We start from the raw sequence: 16,753 nt of genomic DNA, 5'->3' as shown, positions 1-16,753 counted from the left end.
TTCTGTTCATTATAGATTGGTAAAGATTGCAGAGGCATATGCCAGGGGAGATAATGGCATAATGGTTAAGGTGTTTACCTCACAGACATAAGCTACAGGGTTTGATTCTCACTTCTGAGAGAAACAGGCTAGGGTTAAAATGGTTCACTTTTAACTTTCCTATGAACCTATGACAAAAAAAATGACTGGATCATTACAGCATACATAATATTTGGTGGCCTTTTTGGTTACTTGGTGAATTTGTAGACCCCACTTGAGGTGATCATCAACACTGACTACAAACAGTTTAGTGAGGTGGACTGATCCAATTAATGTGCCATCAAATGTTTGAAAGACACTTAGGTTGAACATTATTGATATGGGTTTAGGTGCGAAGAGCATACATTTTCATTTTGGGGGTTTAAGACTATGTTAGACTCCAGAAGCCTGGTTTCCACAGATGTGAAGGAAAGCTGAATAACATTTTGAAGTTCAGAGATAGGGGAGCTGAACAGATGATGGTGGGGCTATCTGCCTACTGGAACAGACAGCAGCTAGTTAGTGCAATGGGCAGACTGTTGATGAATATATTGAAGAGAAGTGGGCTGAGGATGGATCCTTGTGGGACACTGCCTAGGATGGGAAGGAATGTGTAAGAGGCTTGTAGACATTCAACTCTCTGAATTCTACAGTGAAGGCAAGCTTTGAATCATATGATGGCTACATCTGAGTAGCCTATCTTCTAGAGTCTGTGAAAGAGAAGGGAGGCAGTGTGAGACAATATCAAAGGCTTTAGAGAGTCAATGAATACTGAGGAGATGAGAAGATTTCTGTTTGTAAGGGTATATGCAGTGGTGAGAAATGAGAAGATAGGTCTGGCAATGCTGTGAGTGAAATAGTAGCCATGTTTGCATGGTTAGAGGACATTATGATTAAGGAGGAAAGCTAGCAGTTGTGAGTAGATACATTTCCCTAAGATTATTGAGAGGGGTGATATATCTAACTTCAGTTCTATAGCTGTTCTATCAGAGGATAGGCCAACTTTCGGTAGTGGAAGGATAAAGGACTTTTTCCAAATGGAGGGGAAGTATGTTTCCTGGATTCACCTGTTATTTAAGATAAGAAACAGGGTAAGCTAAGCTTTCTATTGCTAGTTTTAGCTATTTTGTGGGGAGGTTGTCTGAAGCTGTGGTGGTGACTTTTAGTATATGATGTACTGTTTGAATGTTTTGGTAGGGACTGCTTTGAAGACAAGTGTACTTTCAGTACACCATGTGAGAGTTGGAGCAGGGCCTGTACTGTCACTGGAGTTTGAGAGAGAGGTTGCAGTACTAATAAAGTTTGTGTTCAAGGAACAAGTTACTCTGAAGTCAGATTCAGTAGGTAGAGGGTTAGGTTGTGAGGGCTTGTTTTGGTCTAAAAGTTTAGAAATGCTAGACAACAACAGTTTGGGGGATTTGGTGTGGTGGTTTTGATGGGAGAGGAAATATCTTTTTTTTTGTCTGAATTTATTTGGGCTTTTTTATTACAGTAATGCTGGTAGTTGTTTGTAATCTTATCCTTTTTCCAGGTAACCCATGTTTTATGCCATAGGGACATGAGTTTTTGATAGGTAGAGTGAGTCAGGGTTTGGGGTAGATTTGACTCTTTTGTGCCTGAGTTGGACATGAGAATTTAGGATGTTTAAAAAAGTAGTGTTAATGTGAGCAACAGCGTCGTCTAGTAGTAGACACTTTAGTGCAGTTGTAAGCCTGAAGGAATGCAATGAACGAATCCCTTTTGAAGTTAGAGAGATTCTGGGCAGGCTTGTTAACTACAGACTTGGTGTGTCTAAGTATGGAGTGGACAGCAAATATGGAATGGTGGTCACTGGGGGCATTTGGTAGAACACATGCCTGGCTGATACTGTTTGGGTTACTACTTAGGATCCAATCCAGCATAGATGATGAGCCTGTGGATTTACTGTGTCCAGTAGCTGGACTGATTAGTGGAGTGAAGCTAAAAAGGTTTATACAGGGAGGTTGATTTGAGAGTGGTGTGGAAGACCAATTGATATTTACATCACTTAGGATGAACGTTTCAAGTGCTATATTGGAGGATAAAGGGAAAAGGATTTCTTCTAATATATTATGCAGATAGATTTGATATTGTTAACCTTTAGAAGGGAGATCAGGATTTCTGCTTCTGAGAAAGATGGGAGTGATTTATGGTACAGAGAAACCTGGGGGATATTTTGGTAGAGTAGTGTGATGCCACCCCCTTTTTATTTGTGCAGTCAAGACATAGTAAACTGTAACCAGGTGGCAAAATCTCTTCAGATGCTATGGTGGGTTTTAAGCATGTCTCAGTTATTGCTAGAATGCTGTGATTGTTTGATTTAATCCAGGCCTGTAGGCAGGGGAATTTATTGACTTTGCTCTGGGCATGTAGATGAAAGAGCTTTAGTGCATTTACATTGACTGACTGTGTGTGGTGTTGATTGTTGAGAGAAGGGATGCCCTGAGTTTAGGTGGATTCTCCCACTGCAAAGAAGTGAACTGAATGCTAAAGGGTTGGTGGTGATGAATGATTTGTGCAGTTTAACAGTCTGTTAATAGAAGGAGTAGCTTGAGATATTGGAAATATGGATTGAGGGTTATTTCAGCTATTCTTTGGCAATTAGCCTATAAGTTGGCTATGAACTCTGTTAATTTTTTTTTATTTTTATAATAATATATTATTTTTTTCTGTATTTTTTTTTCTATACAGTAGGTAACATGCAAAGAAATATTTAACTGATGAAAACATTAAAACATGAGACAATTATAACAAGTGTTGAGTATTAAGCATAGTACCTACTGTATTACAATGTCACATTTAAGGAAGCAATTTTTTTTTTAAAATGACCTGTTTTAAGCCTGAAACTGAGCAAGGTAGAAATGTGCTATTGGTGAAACCACCGCTGAAGTTAATCACAGACATAACTTCAGTGGAAATGAAAAACATATACCTTATTATTAAATCAGTAAAATAATAAAACATACTAATATAATCAGAAATATTTTTTCTCAAAACAAATCTAACTAGCCTTATAATTTTAAGTATGAGGGAATTTATTGATCATGGTGAGCAGAGCTAAGAGACTAATTTCTCATTGGTTTTCACCTATTCAGTAAGATAGTAGAGTATGTAAGCCTGCATTCTGACAGAATGCCACATACAACAGCCTAGCCTGGTTATCTATTCACAGCTCAACTACCAAATTGTCTTTTTCCAAAATGTTTTTATTCATTTTATAACACGATAACTTAGTATAGTAAAAAAAAAAATAAACTATATACAATGTCCATAACAACTAAAAAAGCAATATACATAGAACACTTAATATTTCTCTATCTTGTCAATTTTGTCCAAGCAATTAAATGATGAATTGTGTTGTTAGTCCTTGCTTTTATAGTAGCAATCTCATTCTTACAAATGTATTTCACAAGATGAATAAATTCAACTTTAAAGACAAGAGTAGCTTGGGATTTCTAATTTTTAGTAACAATTTTCCTTGCTATAGAGAGGATAGATGATAGTAAAAATGTTTGGTTTTTAGGAATAACTTCAGGAACAGGAACATTGAAAAGGATAAGGGAGTCAGAAATTGTACAGTTGTCATTCCACAGAGCTTTACAAAGATATTTAAAGTCCAACCAAAATAGGGAAATTATTTTGCAATTAACAACCATACATATTCAGTCAGCATTAGAGTGTCCACATCTCCAGCATTTCATTTCATCTTTCTTGTACATTATTGCTAGTTTATGTGGAGTGAAACAACATCTATGTAAAAATGTCCATGTGTATAGACATCAGAACAGGGAAGATGTAGATTCCTTCACTGACAGTAAACAACGGTGTTTATCTTTTTCTGAGAACACTAGTCTATTAACTTCACTTAAATAATTCCAAAATGAAACATCTGTTTTGCTAAAATCATTTCTGAGAATTTTATAAGTGATAGATATGTAGGAAGTGTTCTTGGGTGAGCTATTAATAATTAAGATAAAATCCAAGATTTTTAAGTTACTCTTACTGTATGCCTCTAATGAGGGTATGAGCTTCGTATGTATACAATCCTTATAAGTTTGGATGTCCAGCCAATTGCAGTTTTGCAAACTATATTTGCTGATCAAATAGTCTGCAGGACTTATTTTATTAGCTGAGAGAAATTGATTCCACTATAATAGGTCATCTTTCTTAAATTCTAACATTTTCTGGGTATCAAAAGATATCAAACATTCATTTGTGTAAGTAATAGGAAACATAAATAGTAATAAATTCTTAATTGATTAGAAAACATAAGCTTTTTAAACAGCAGCAATATTCGGTTTGTAAGAGGTGTAAGAACAAGTTTTGACCTTTTACTTTGAATGTATATTTTTAAAGTCCATATAAAGAAGTTTGCATGTATTTGAGTATATGGTTCAAGCAATGTCCTATTACTGTTAAGAAGTAAGGTCTCATGTATCGATTTCCAATATGATGTTTAAAAAGTATTATTCCAAAGCAACAATGTTAATAAATGTGGAATTTAAATAAAAATAAGTATTTGGAAACCCTATACCTCCTTCATCCCAGGTTGTGGTGGGCCAGAGAAGAGAATTTCTTGTTTTTTGGGATACCTAAGGAAGTTGAGTAATAAGTTAAACTAGCAAATTGTTTTTAACTACAGGAATTATCTGTCTGCTTCCACGTTTTATTTTAAAAGACAGTCACACAAGCAGCAGTTTGCACTCCTTTAAATGAAGTGTGGCTATAATTTGAATTCATATGTTCAGAGGTGTACACTAGGCTAATGACCATTAGGATCCTTATAAGCTTAGCCGTACAACGCAAATGTGACTCACAAATTTGATTCATGTAGGTGGTGATTTATAAAGTGCCTCTCTCCAGGGGTGAATTTCTGATTATCCATCCATTGGTCCAAATTGCATTTAAATAAGTATGGGGGAACTCTGCTTCACATGGATAAGGAGCGTGTTCCAGAGGATGGGAATTCTTTGACAAACATATCTTTCTCTCCAATATGTCCTATGTATGTTGCAAGTAAAATGTAGGCCCTTTAATCTAGGAGTTCTAGTGCTGTTTGCTTTGTGAATGTGCAAAAGGTTCATCAAAACAGTGGCCAGGGATGCCCTGTATGCCATTTCAGTGATACAGCATATATTCTTGGTAAAGCTTAATCTCTTAAAAATCTCTTAAATTTTAAATGGCAATTAGAGCTTCATTTCTTAAAACTCTTAGCATAGTTTTAGATGGCAATTCAGACAGTGCAGATTTTCCTCTTGCTACTCACCTGTATGGATGCACCTCTTCCAGAAACTGCAACTGGTCCTGCACGCTGGTACTTGCTTTCAGCTCCTTCACAACCACCTGGGTCGAGCTCAGGCCAGAGCTGACCTCGCCAAGCAACAGCTGCAATAAAACACAGAAGGACAACAACTTTGGAGTAAGCACATTCACTATCTTAAGCAAAACAAAAGCAACTTCATAAAGTAATTTTTTTTCTCTTTAACGCTAATGTGCTTTTACTGTAGTTACTGAACAAGCTGATCTGAGTTATTTTTTTTTTAATCTTGGAAAAGCTTGAAACAAGCCTGGATTGCCTTATAATGACAGTAAGCAGTACACTCATGAATTAATACTGACCAATTAGCAGGACAACATGAATGACTTAACATTTTGTAGAGTACAATTACAGAATGTGCAGATCTGAATCTCTACCTCAGGGCGCAGTGACATTATTTTCTACACATTGTGGAACTTGACAATACAAACAGAAATAGTAAAACAAACAAAAAAATAGTTGTTTTGCAGCTGGGGAAATAGAAATCTCTAAACAACAATGCAGTATGGATAATCTATGTAAAGGGAACTATACTGTGCTGTTCAAAACCACAGTTCTCTAACTCATGGAGTATAATGTACCCATCTAATAATTTTAATTTTGGTACAACTGTTGATAATTCCTTCTACAGCAGCATTTTCTGTTAAACAGAGTTAGCATACAGATTTTAGGAAAGAACACGGTCTCAAATTATGTCTCACTTACTAAAAGTACAGTATGCTGTCTGCTGCTGTTCGTGCAACCGGGTTCAAAGTTCTGCCTGGACAAACTTTACCAGTTCTTTAACACCTGATGATGAATTGTTTGAAGTATGCAGACTTGGGTTAAAATTCATACAGCTAGCCTGCAGTGTAAAAGGCTGGTGTATGGAAGAATTCCCAGGCAATAGTGATACTAAATTCACAAATACTCTACTGCCAGTGCCAAATAAGAAGAATAGAGCCCAGCTGCATAGCATTGCATGCTGAGGTATGGAGCAGACATGGAGCAGAACAATGGGATGGGTGTGGTTCACAATCACTAAAAGTGCACACTAGGGAAACCATGCAACAGTACAGGGAAGGGTGCACTACTATCACATGCGCTCTGTGTGATTCACAATACCTAAATGTGTGCACCAGGGTACAGTGCATAAAACATGCAGCAGTACAGTCAAAGGTGCACTATCATCAGATGCAGAATCATTCAAAATTCCCTGAGAAGGTGCTGAAGTGATACGCTGTACTGAAGGATATGGCTGATCAACATCATATGTAGTGTAACCTCCAGCATATGAAAAAATTAACAAGTAAATAAATAAGCATTCCCCTGCTGCAGAAAACACCAGTATTGGAGCACACACAGTGCACACAAACACAGATGTGTTTATTATCATGATAGTCAATGTAGCAATCACAACCAAGAAGTTTCTCGTAGTTAACTATGGAGCCACCACAACTACTAACTTTCTTACTTAGCTACTGAGCCACAACAACCACCAATTCCATCACTGTTAGCTACAGAGCCACCATACTACTGATTCCACACCATTAGCTATGGAACCACTATGACCACTGATTCCCTCACTGTTAGTGATGGAGCCACCACAGCCACTGATTCCCCCATTGTTAGCTACACAGCCACCACAACTACTAATTTTCATACTGTTAGATACAGAGCAACCACAAACACTTATTCCCTCACTGTTAGCTAAAGAGTCACCATAACCACTAATTCCCTCACCGTTAGCCACAGAACCACCATGACTACTGATTCCCTCGACATTAGCTACGGAGCTACCACGACCACTATTTCCGCACCATTAGCTACAGAGCCACCACAACCACTGATTCCCTCACCATTATACAAAGAACTACTATAACCCCTGATTCCCTCTACGTTAGCTACAGAGCCATCACAACCACTGATTCCCTCAGCATTAGCTACAGAACCACCACAACCACTTATTCCCTCACCATTAGCTATAGAGTCACCACAACCATTGATTCCTCCATTGTTAGTGATGGATGTTATTTCAATCACATCTTCTCATCCATAGTGAGATGTAAATGATTGCTGGTATGCATGCTTGCTTACTGGAGCTTCAAGCTTCAGGAAATGCACTGCACAAATATGTCTACAAGGATCCCATTCAGTGCAGTCCTGCTCTGCTTATGTGTCCTTGCATGCTTATAAATTGTTATAGGAAAATCAGTGCCAATGACATGCATAGCCTAATGTGGCTGCTGTAGCAACTGCTAGACATATAAGGGACAAACACGTGTGCACTACTAAGCAGTGTAATAAACTCTGAAATACTAAGAAATGTAATAAGCTGTGAACTATTTTTCTTCTTCTTTCGGCTTTTCCGGGTTAGGGGTCGCCACAGTGGATCACCTGTCCACTCATGATTGGCAGTGTAGTTTTACAGTGCTGAGTTGCCAGCCCGGCACTCAACCTTCCAAGGAAGGCACACACATGCACATACTCATGCCTCGGGCCAGTTTAGAGTATCCAATCCACCTACAGCATGTCTTTGGAATGTGGGAGGAAACCAGAGCACCTGGAGGAAACCCATGTGACCACAGAGAGGACATGCAGACTCCACACAGAAGGCACCCCAGCCGAGGATCGAACTGGAGAATCTCTTGCTGTGAGGTGGCAACATATTTATGACTGTAATAAACTGTGGAATACTACAAAGTGTAATAAACTCTGAAATACTAAGGAGTGTAATAAACTGTGAAATATTAAGTAGTGTAATAAAGTATGGAATAGTACACAGTGAAATAAACTCTGAACTACTAAGTGTAACAAACCGTGAAACTTATGGAGTGTAATAAACTAGAGAATACTATACAGTGTAATAAACTCTGAAATACTAAATAGTGTAATAAACTGTGAAATATTAAGTAGAGTAATAAACTATGGAACACTACATAGTGAAATAAACTTTGAAACATTATGGAATGTAATAAACTGCAGAATACTACACACTGTAATAATCCCTGGAATACTAAGTAGTGTAATAAACTGTGAAATATTAAGGAGTGTAATGAAGTATGGAATACTACACAGGGAAATAAACTCTGAACTACTAAGTGTAATAAACCGTAAAACCTATGGAGTGTAATAAACTAGAGAATACTATACAGTGTAATAAACTCTGAAATACTAAGTAGTGTAATAAACTGTGAAATGTTAAGTAGAGTAATAAACTATGGAACACTACACAGTGAAATAAACTTTGAATTATTATGGAATGTAATAAACTGCAGATTACTGCACACTGTAATAAACTCTGGAATACTAAGTAGTGTAATACACTGTGAAATATTAAGTAGTGTAATGAACTACGGAATACTATACAGTATAATAAACTCTGAAATACTAACTAGTGTAATAAACTATGAAATATTAAGTAGTGTAATAAAGTATGGAATAGTACACAGTGTAATAAAGTCTGAATACTAGGTAGTGTAATAAATATTAAGGTGTAATAAACTACAAAATACTATACAGTGTAGTAATCTCGGGAATACTAAGTAGTGTAATAAACTGTGAATATTAAGTAAAGTAATACATTGTGAAATATTAAGGAGTGTAATAAACTAAAAAATATTACACAGTGTAATAAACTCTGCAATGCTAAATAGTATAATAAGCTATAAATACAAATTTGTAAAAAAATCTGAAATACTAAGTAGTTTAATAAATACTGAAATATTATCTGGTGCAATAAACTCTGGAATACTAAGTAGTATAATAAATTGTAAAATACTACATAGTACAATAAACTCTGAAACACTAAGTAATGTAATAAACAGTGAAATACTAAACAGTATAATAAACTCTGAAATACCCCCATGGTGCAGTTAAACATGCTATGTGTTATGCATCTGCAGGCATACTTCTCAGTCTCTTGAGCATTAAAACTCTTAGTGGACTGACAAATCATAGCAGACACGACAGAAGAGGAGCACTGTCTTATTTTTCAGAATAGAAAGGTTTTATATTTTCAGAGAGCAGACCCATACTGTCAATTATCAAAAATCTTTTCATAGTCTTCCTTTAGTTATTTAGTAACATATGTATCCCTTAAATAGATCAGATTTCATGAGGAATCTCAATATGTCTGGAATGCTACATCTGACAGCCAAAATCATATAGCTAATCCGTAATCATAGCAGTTGAGAGGCATATCTGCAGGGTGTACAGTTATGAAAATACAACTCATTCATTATTTTTTCACTCTCTATAAATACTACACTGTTTTGTATATGTAATCACTGTTAAGCTATTCGCATATAAGGAAGAACAAATTAAAAAAGGAGAATCCAGTGCAGGCCAGCTACTGGTGTTATAATTTTAGGCAAGCAACAGAAAAACAGAATGTACATGAAAATGCTGATAACAGGCCTGGCATTCAAATACTGGCTAGACTACGAGCATGTGAATTGGAATAAAACGTGCAATAACTGATACCAGTACTATCTCAGCTAATTTGTTGATTTCATTTTGCCACATATATTTTTTGTTTGTTGTTTGCACTGGAGGCAATATATAAAACATTACAGTTATTCCAGTTATTGCATGTTTGACAGAATTGCTTTAAAGTTACCCATTATGTTTAGAGCTGATTCAGTCAAAGACTGATCCAACTTACTTTTTTTTTTTTTTTTTGTGGAAGTATCCTCTTACACTCCAAGTAATTCAAAAGGGCTTCACCCTTGCACCTCCTAAACTAATATAGGTTACCCCAATATTACAAAACTAGGGGAGTTATCAGTCTGAGTATATTTGATTAAGTGCAGCAAAGCAACATTTCCATCTCCCTTCCTGCTCCTGTGTGACCTCAGTGTTATTCTCTCGTATGGTATCACAGCGTTTTCATATAGAGTTAATCATTACTACTACAAGCTATGTCACGTCTGACATTCTCACTCAAAGGTTTCCTGTCTCCTTGCACAAGTTGTGATAATAATGATACAGACAGTGAGGAAGATGCATTAGTGATAACACTCTCCAGTTCTTTATGATTCATAATAACACACTGCATGAAGCATTGTGATTACACTTCAAAACTGGTAAAACAATAAACTTGTTAGGCGCTTTTTTAGAGGGAGACCCAGAACTGTTACTAAGTGCTGTTACGATCAGGTCTTGCACTAGAGACTAATAACTGACAACGGTAGACAGCAAAGAACAGGTTAAAACTGCTTTGTTTCCACCTGCTGTCTATGCCTATTAATTGTCCCTTAAGTATGTCTCATATTTTTGTTCCATCTCTTGTATTTTTTTAATCTACTGCTAAATTTATTGAAGATTATAGCAGTTTCATACATCTTACTATTGAGAAAATGCATACTGATGTAAAAGCTGCAGGTGAATTAATATTTTAAGTGAATTAGATGAATGTTTAAGGACTATCCGTAATGCTGATCGTTTGTTCCCCTCAGAATTCTTAAGCCAACTGCATGAATGATGTGCTGTTCTCTGTTTGACAGCGCTTGCTAAGTACTTTACCATCATTCAAAGCTGGTAAAACACTTTGTGCTTTTTCTTTTTCTGTAACTGGTAGCACATGGAGAGATAACACTCCATGCACTACAAAGGATTATGACTGAGTCTCTGATCATAACCCTTTATTATATGTTCTTGACATGGATGCCAAGATTCATCGCAAGAGTGAATTTTTTGGCGTTCATGTCTCACACAAATAATAATTTGCTTATCATCAGAGACCCAATTGTAATCCTCTGTGATACACATAGCTAGAATGATGTCTAACTGCTAGACTCTCAACTTTGTTTCCTACAATTTGCACAGTTAGGTTTGCATCTTAATGTAAATCTTCAGGAAGGTTCTTGTGTTCGGTGCTTAAACTGCATAACCCTTCGTAGTGGCCCTGCACTTGCCGTATCATTTTTCTTTTCTGTCTGTCTCAGTGATAAAAACAGGATATAAAAAATTGCAGACTTTAGATCTCTGATACAAGTGACAAAAAATGTAACTAAACAGAGTCAACGCCACTTTCCTTAGCTGTAGCAGCTCCAGTGATACTAACAGAATAAATACATCAGTGCTGTCAACACAAGTCTGGGACTTGTAGAAGAGTGGATTTTGATTTGTTGGGTAATAATGCAATGAGCAACATAGTAGGATGCAAGAACATGGCAAATTTTGATGATCAATCGGCTATATTAAGGAGAGAGGAAAAAAACAGCGAAAGTGAAAGACAGAAACGAATAATGGAATTAGCAGTACTAGCTTAGCTGAAAGAGGAAAAAAAGGAAATGAAAGGTGCTATAAAGGAAAGCTAACTTATATGAGGGTTCATATGTTCAAAGGAGGTTACTAGGCTAATGGCCTTAATGCCTTTGCAAGCCTAGGCATGTTATACCTGTGTTCCCTAATTAACCTTGGTTAGATGGTCATTATTCACAGAGCGAGTCTATGATGAGCACTGACTGCCTCTGTCCATGAGAAACATAGGTGCCACCACTGGGTTGAATTTACGGTCACCCATCCAATTGTGTATGTTGCACCTGAATAGGGTTATTGAGGAGCTCTGCTTCATGTGAATTGGGAGTTTATTCCAGAGGAGCTGCAATCTCGGGGATATATATATGTGTGTGTATATATATATATATATATATATATATATATATATATATATATATATATATATATATGTGTGTGTGTATATCTGTCTCTCCAGCATGTTCTGTTAATGTCACTGGCTAGGTTGAGATCCCTGGAGTGACTCTCACCTCATTTGATTTGCGGATGTGCAGCATTTCCATTAGGGCAGGGTCAGAGACTGCTCTGTAGGCCAGGCACAAGTCGCCTCTCAGCAGGCTGTAGGATATAGAGTACAGTGATAGGGCTTTCAGTTTTTCCATGTATGTCATGTTTTGGAGGCCCTGAATTTTCTTGTGAGAAACCTCTGTGGTCTCTCCAGCTGCTGCAGGTGGCTGGTGACGTACGTGCAAAAGGGAGCACTGTACTCTATAAGTGGTCTGACAAGGATCAAGTACAGAGGACTTATAACATCCTTAGTCTTGGATGTGATGCCCTTACTTGTGAGATGAGTAATGTAGAAGGTTTTCCTTACCACTACGTACACATGGTGATCAAAATTTAGAATGCTATCAACTTGTACTCCCAAATCTCACACCACTGGGTTTGAGATTGGGGGGGCTGCTGTCAATACTGTTATTTCCAGGGACTTCCTGTTTGCCAAAGGAGATAATAATGCACTTTTTTGTGTTTAGTTTTAGTCAGTGGTTTTGGCACTAATCATTTTTCTGTGTTAGCCTGTTAGCCCCTTTTGTAATATGTTAACATCTTTTGGGGAATCAATGACTGCACCCAGTTTACAATCATAGGTTCATAGGTATGTATTAGGCTAATGGCCCTGGAGCCTCTATAAGCCTAGCCCAAGAAGATTCCCTGGCATCATGCGGCCCAAAGTTAGTTCCCAGTGCCCCTGTCAGGCAAGAACACTGAAGTGATCCCTGGAGTGAACTTCCTATTGCCCATCCACTCGTCAAGATTTCTCTTAAAGAGGGCCAGTGAAGTGCTCTGCTTGAAGTGAATGGGAAGTTTGTTCCAGAGTATGCGAAGTTTCTAGGTTAGGAACCTGTCCCTCTAGCATGTTCTGTTTATTGTGGTAATGAGGTTTAGATCCCTGGAGTGTGTGGCATGGAGGGATTGGGATTTCTTTAGGTGTAGCATATCTAGCAGCTCTGGGTCAGACATGGCTTTGTAGGTCAAGCAGAGATCACCTCTAAGTAGGCGATAAGAGACAGAGTATAGCTGGAGGTTTTTGAGTCTGTCCATATAGGGCATGTGTCTAAGGCCTAAGATCCTCTTAGTGAGGCATTTTTGTGGCCTTTCTAGTTGTTGTAGGTGTCTAGTGAGGGTCATACCAAATGGGGGTTGTATTCTATAATAAGTCTAATGAGGGATGAGTAGAGAGGGATTATGACCTCTTTCTTCCTGGATGAGAAACCTTTTGTAATGAGATGTGCCACATAGAAGAATTTTCTGACTATAGTGGCAATGTGGTTATCAAAGGAGAGGTTGCTCTCAACCTGTGTCCCCAGGTCTTTTATCACACTTTCGGTGTTTAGTGGACTACCGCCTATGTGGTAGTTCATGGGCACTGAATTTTTCCCAAAGGGAATGACAATGCACTTTTTGGCATTGAGATTAAGGCCATGGTTCTGGCACCAGTCATTGGTGTCAGTGAGGCCTTTTTGTAGAATGTCTACATCAGTTGGAGAATCAATAATGCCTCCCAGTTTGCAATCATCTGTGAACTTGGTCAGCCAGAGTCCCTTTGTGCTGGCATGAATTTCAGAGAAGTAGATGCCAAACAGGACCAATCCCTGTGGGACACCACTTGTAACTGGTCGGTAGTCAGATTTGGAGTCTGCTACTTTCACAGTGTGGGCTCTATCAGTGAGCCAGTTGGCAACCCATGTTATGACATAGGGGTTTATGCCTAGTTTAGTGAGTCTATCTATGATTCCTGAGTGAGGGATGGTGTCGAAGGCCTTGGCAAAATCTAGGTAGGCTGTGTGAACTACCTTGCTCTCATCCACACCTCTGTTGACAGACTTGAAGAAGTCTATCGGGTTGACCAGGCATAATCTACCTTTCACAAACCCAAACTGCGTGGGGTCCAGAGTTTGGAGATTCCCTATGTCCTTATTTATAAGGTCCATGATGATGCGCTCCATAGCCTTACATATCAGACCTGTCAGACTAATGGGGCAGTAGTTCCCAGGGTCTATAGTTGTTCCCCCTTTGTGGAGTGGGATGACCATAGCAGTGCACCTTTCGGTAGGAACAAAGCCTGAAATGAGGCTATGATTGAACAGGGCATCCGCAAATATGGTACGCTACAGGCCATCAACTTTCACCTGGACTTCCAAGAAACAGACTCCAAACAGTAGGGGGGCCAGCACAGATCTTTGTGGTATGCCACTGGTAACTGCTCTACTGGTAGAGGTAGAATCCCCAACTTTGACAGTATGTATACTGTTGGTGAGCCAGCTGGCTACCCATTTAGTGATGTATGGTTTAATCCCCAGCTAGGAGAGTTTCTCAATGATGGAGCCAAACTGCTCTACTGGTAGAGGTAGAATCCCCAACTTTGACAGTATGTATACTGTTGGTGAGCCAGCTGGCTACCCATTTAGTGATGTATGGTTTAATCCCCAGCTAGGAGAGTTTCTCAATGATACCCGAGGTGGGGATTGTGTCAAAAGCCTTAGCTAAGTCAAGATAGGCAGCATATACTGTTTTGCCTTCATCCAGGGCTTTAGTGACATTCTGAAAGAAGTCCACCAGATATAATAAGCATGATGTACCCTCAACAAAGCCAAACTGGGTCGGAGTCAAGAGTTTGAAGATTGCCTATGTCCTTGTTGATAAGGTCCATGATGATTCTTTCCATGGCCTTGCAGATAAGACTGGTTAGCCTTATGGGTCTATAGTTCCCAGGGTCAAATGATGGACCTGCTTTGTGCAAGGTGACTACTGTTGCTATTTTCCACTTGGCTGGGAGAAAGCCAATGCTCAAGCTGAGGTTAAAGGGATTGTTAAGTGCTTCCACTAGATCTTGTTTTAGTTTGTTCAGTAAGTATCTGGTCCCATAGAGGCCATACGTTTGGCCTTAGACAGTGTGGATATTACCTGCTCTTTGGAGATACTAGGTAGAGGACTGGTGTCAGGTATGCTTTTGGGTATAGCTGATGGGGACAGGGGTTGAAGTTTGCACTAAATCTGTGAACTAGCAGGTTGGCAATTTCCTCAGGTTCAGTATGAGAGGTACCATCCACTATAAGTTTGGAACATAGTTGGGCATTCTCTTTTAGATTTTGGACATAGCTAAAGAATGTCTTATGATTATCCTTAGCTAGGGATGTTAATTTAACTTCATAACTAACTTTACAGGACTTTGCAAGCTATCTGATTTGCTTGTTCAAGCTGTGGAAGGTATTCGTCTTCTGCTGAGTAAGTTCCCTCTTGTTCTTAGACATCAGTTACTTCCTTTTGTTATATAACCTATTTTTCTTGAGGTCCACCAGGGCAGCCTGTTTTTTCAGGAAGACCTGATTTTGATCCGGTCAGTTACAGTTGAGTCTGTACAGTTGTTTAGGTGGTCATATAGGGCATCTGTGTTCTCCTCTACATGCGAGTCACTGTTGGCACTGTGTTAGCAGGAGGGGGTTGCATTTTTTTATACCATTGCCTAGTTTGCTTTAGAGAAATTTTCAGATTTTTGCTTCTGTGGGGGTGTCAAGTCTGGTTGTTACTTCAAACGAGAGAGATTTATGGTCTGACCTTTCAAGGGAGGGCAACACACAGATGGTAGTGCAGTGACCCCCCCCCCCCATGTTGGTGAGTACTAAGTCTAGGACATATTAGCCCCTTGTGGGGTAATATGTCTAGCTATTCCAGGGCATTTATATTGACAAAGTCCAGGAACCTCATGACATGCATGTTTGTGCTTGCTTATGTCACCCATTTCATGGAGGGGTAGTTAAAATCTCCCATGACCAAAGTGTTTGGCTGTACAGCGAGTGACTCTATTAAGTCCAGGTAGGCTGTGTGCTTCTCTTGGCTCATGGTAGGGGACCTGTAGCTAGCAATGATGTGGTAGGGTGCATTATCTATAGTTAGTTGGACCTGGTGTCATTCAAGACAGTCATACTGTTAACCAGTCTTGAGATGTTTTTGGCTTTAGTGAAGATGGATACACCTCCACCTTTGGTGCTTTCAGATTCATTTTGGGGCCTAAATGTGTGCAAGGCATTGTAAACTTGCACTGCTGAGGTGCACTCTGTGGCCTTGAACCATGTCTCAGTAACTGTACAGATATCAGCATCTTTCAAGGTGAGGAGTGCTTCCAATAAGTGCAGTTTTTTTGTTTAGGCTCCTGGCATTAAACAATATAACCTTGAGTTTGTCTTGAGTGGATCTTTTTAAGTCGAAAATGTTGTTGCTTTCACACAGCCTAAAAAAAGGCACTATGAGGGAGGTAAGCACCTTTGCCAGCATCCAAAAGCCTAGAGGAGACAGGTGAAGACTATCTCTGGCAAAGCAGCGTGGTCTGTCAACCAAGTCTTCCCAGACTGACAGATATTGGATCCCCCTGGACTGACACCAGAAGCTAAGCCAATTGTTGACGTTAATCACTTTTTGTCTATATTGTGGCATTATCCTGGATGAAGGTAGAATGCTGCTTAGGGCTAGGGGCATACCTACCTTGGACACATAATCAGAGAGTTCAGTCATGTCTCTCTTCATATTAGAGAGGTTCGTCTCAAGTCTTCACCCCAACATGGACTATGACAGAGTCATAATGGTAATTGTTGTTGAGTGACTTGAGTACGTGCATGATTT

General features: G+C 38.8%; 1 protein-coding gene across 2 annotated transcripts in view; it reads right to left on the bottom strand.

The window, feature by feature from the left end:
* Window positions 1–16,753, bottom strand: part of AATK (apoptosis associated tyrosine kinase) — a 2,480,061-nt gene that overhangs the window by 805,300 nt on the left and 1,658,008 nt on the right. For both annotated transcript variants that reach the window (XM_044085080.1, XM_044085081.1), the window contains one exon: window positions 5,303–5,421. In XM_044085080.1, coding sequence (XP_043941015.1) covers window positions 5,303–5,421 — 119 coding nt within the window. The remainder of the gene's footprint in view (window positions 1–5,302; window positions 5,422–16,753) is intronic.

The sequence above is a fragment of the Protopterus annectens genome, chromosome 10.part0, assembly GCF_019279795.1.
Source record: "Protopterus annectens isolate FY-2018-M chromosome 10.part0, PAN1.0, whole genome shotgun sequence".
Taxonomy (NCBI): domain Eukaryota; kingdom Metazoa; phylum Chordata; order Ceratodontiformes; family Protopteridae; genus Protopterus; species Protopterus annectens.
Note: the sequence above shows the minus strand (reverse complement) of the source record. Positions and strands in the feature narration are given on the sequence as shown.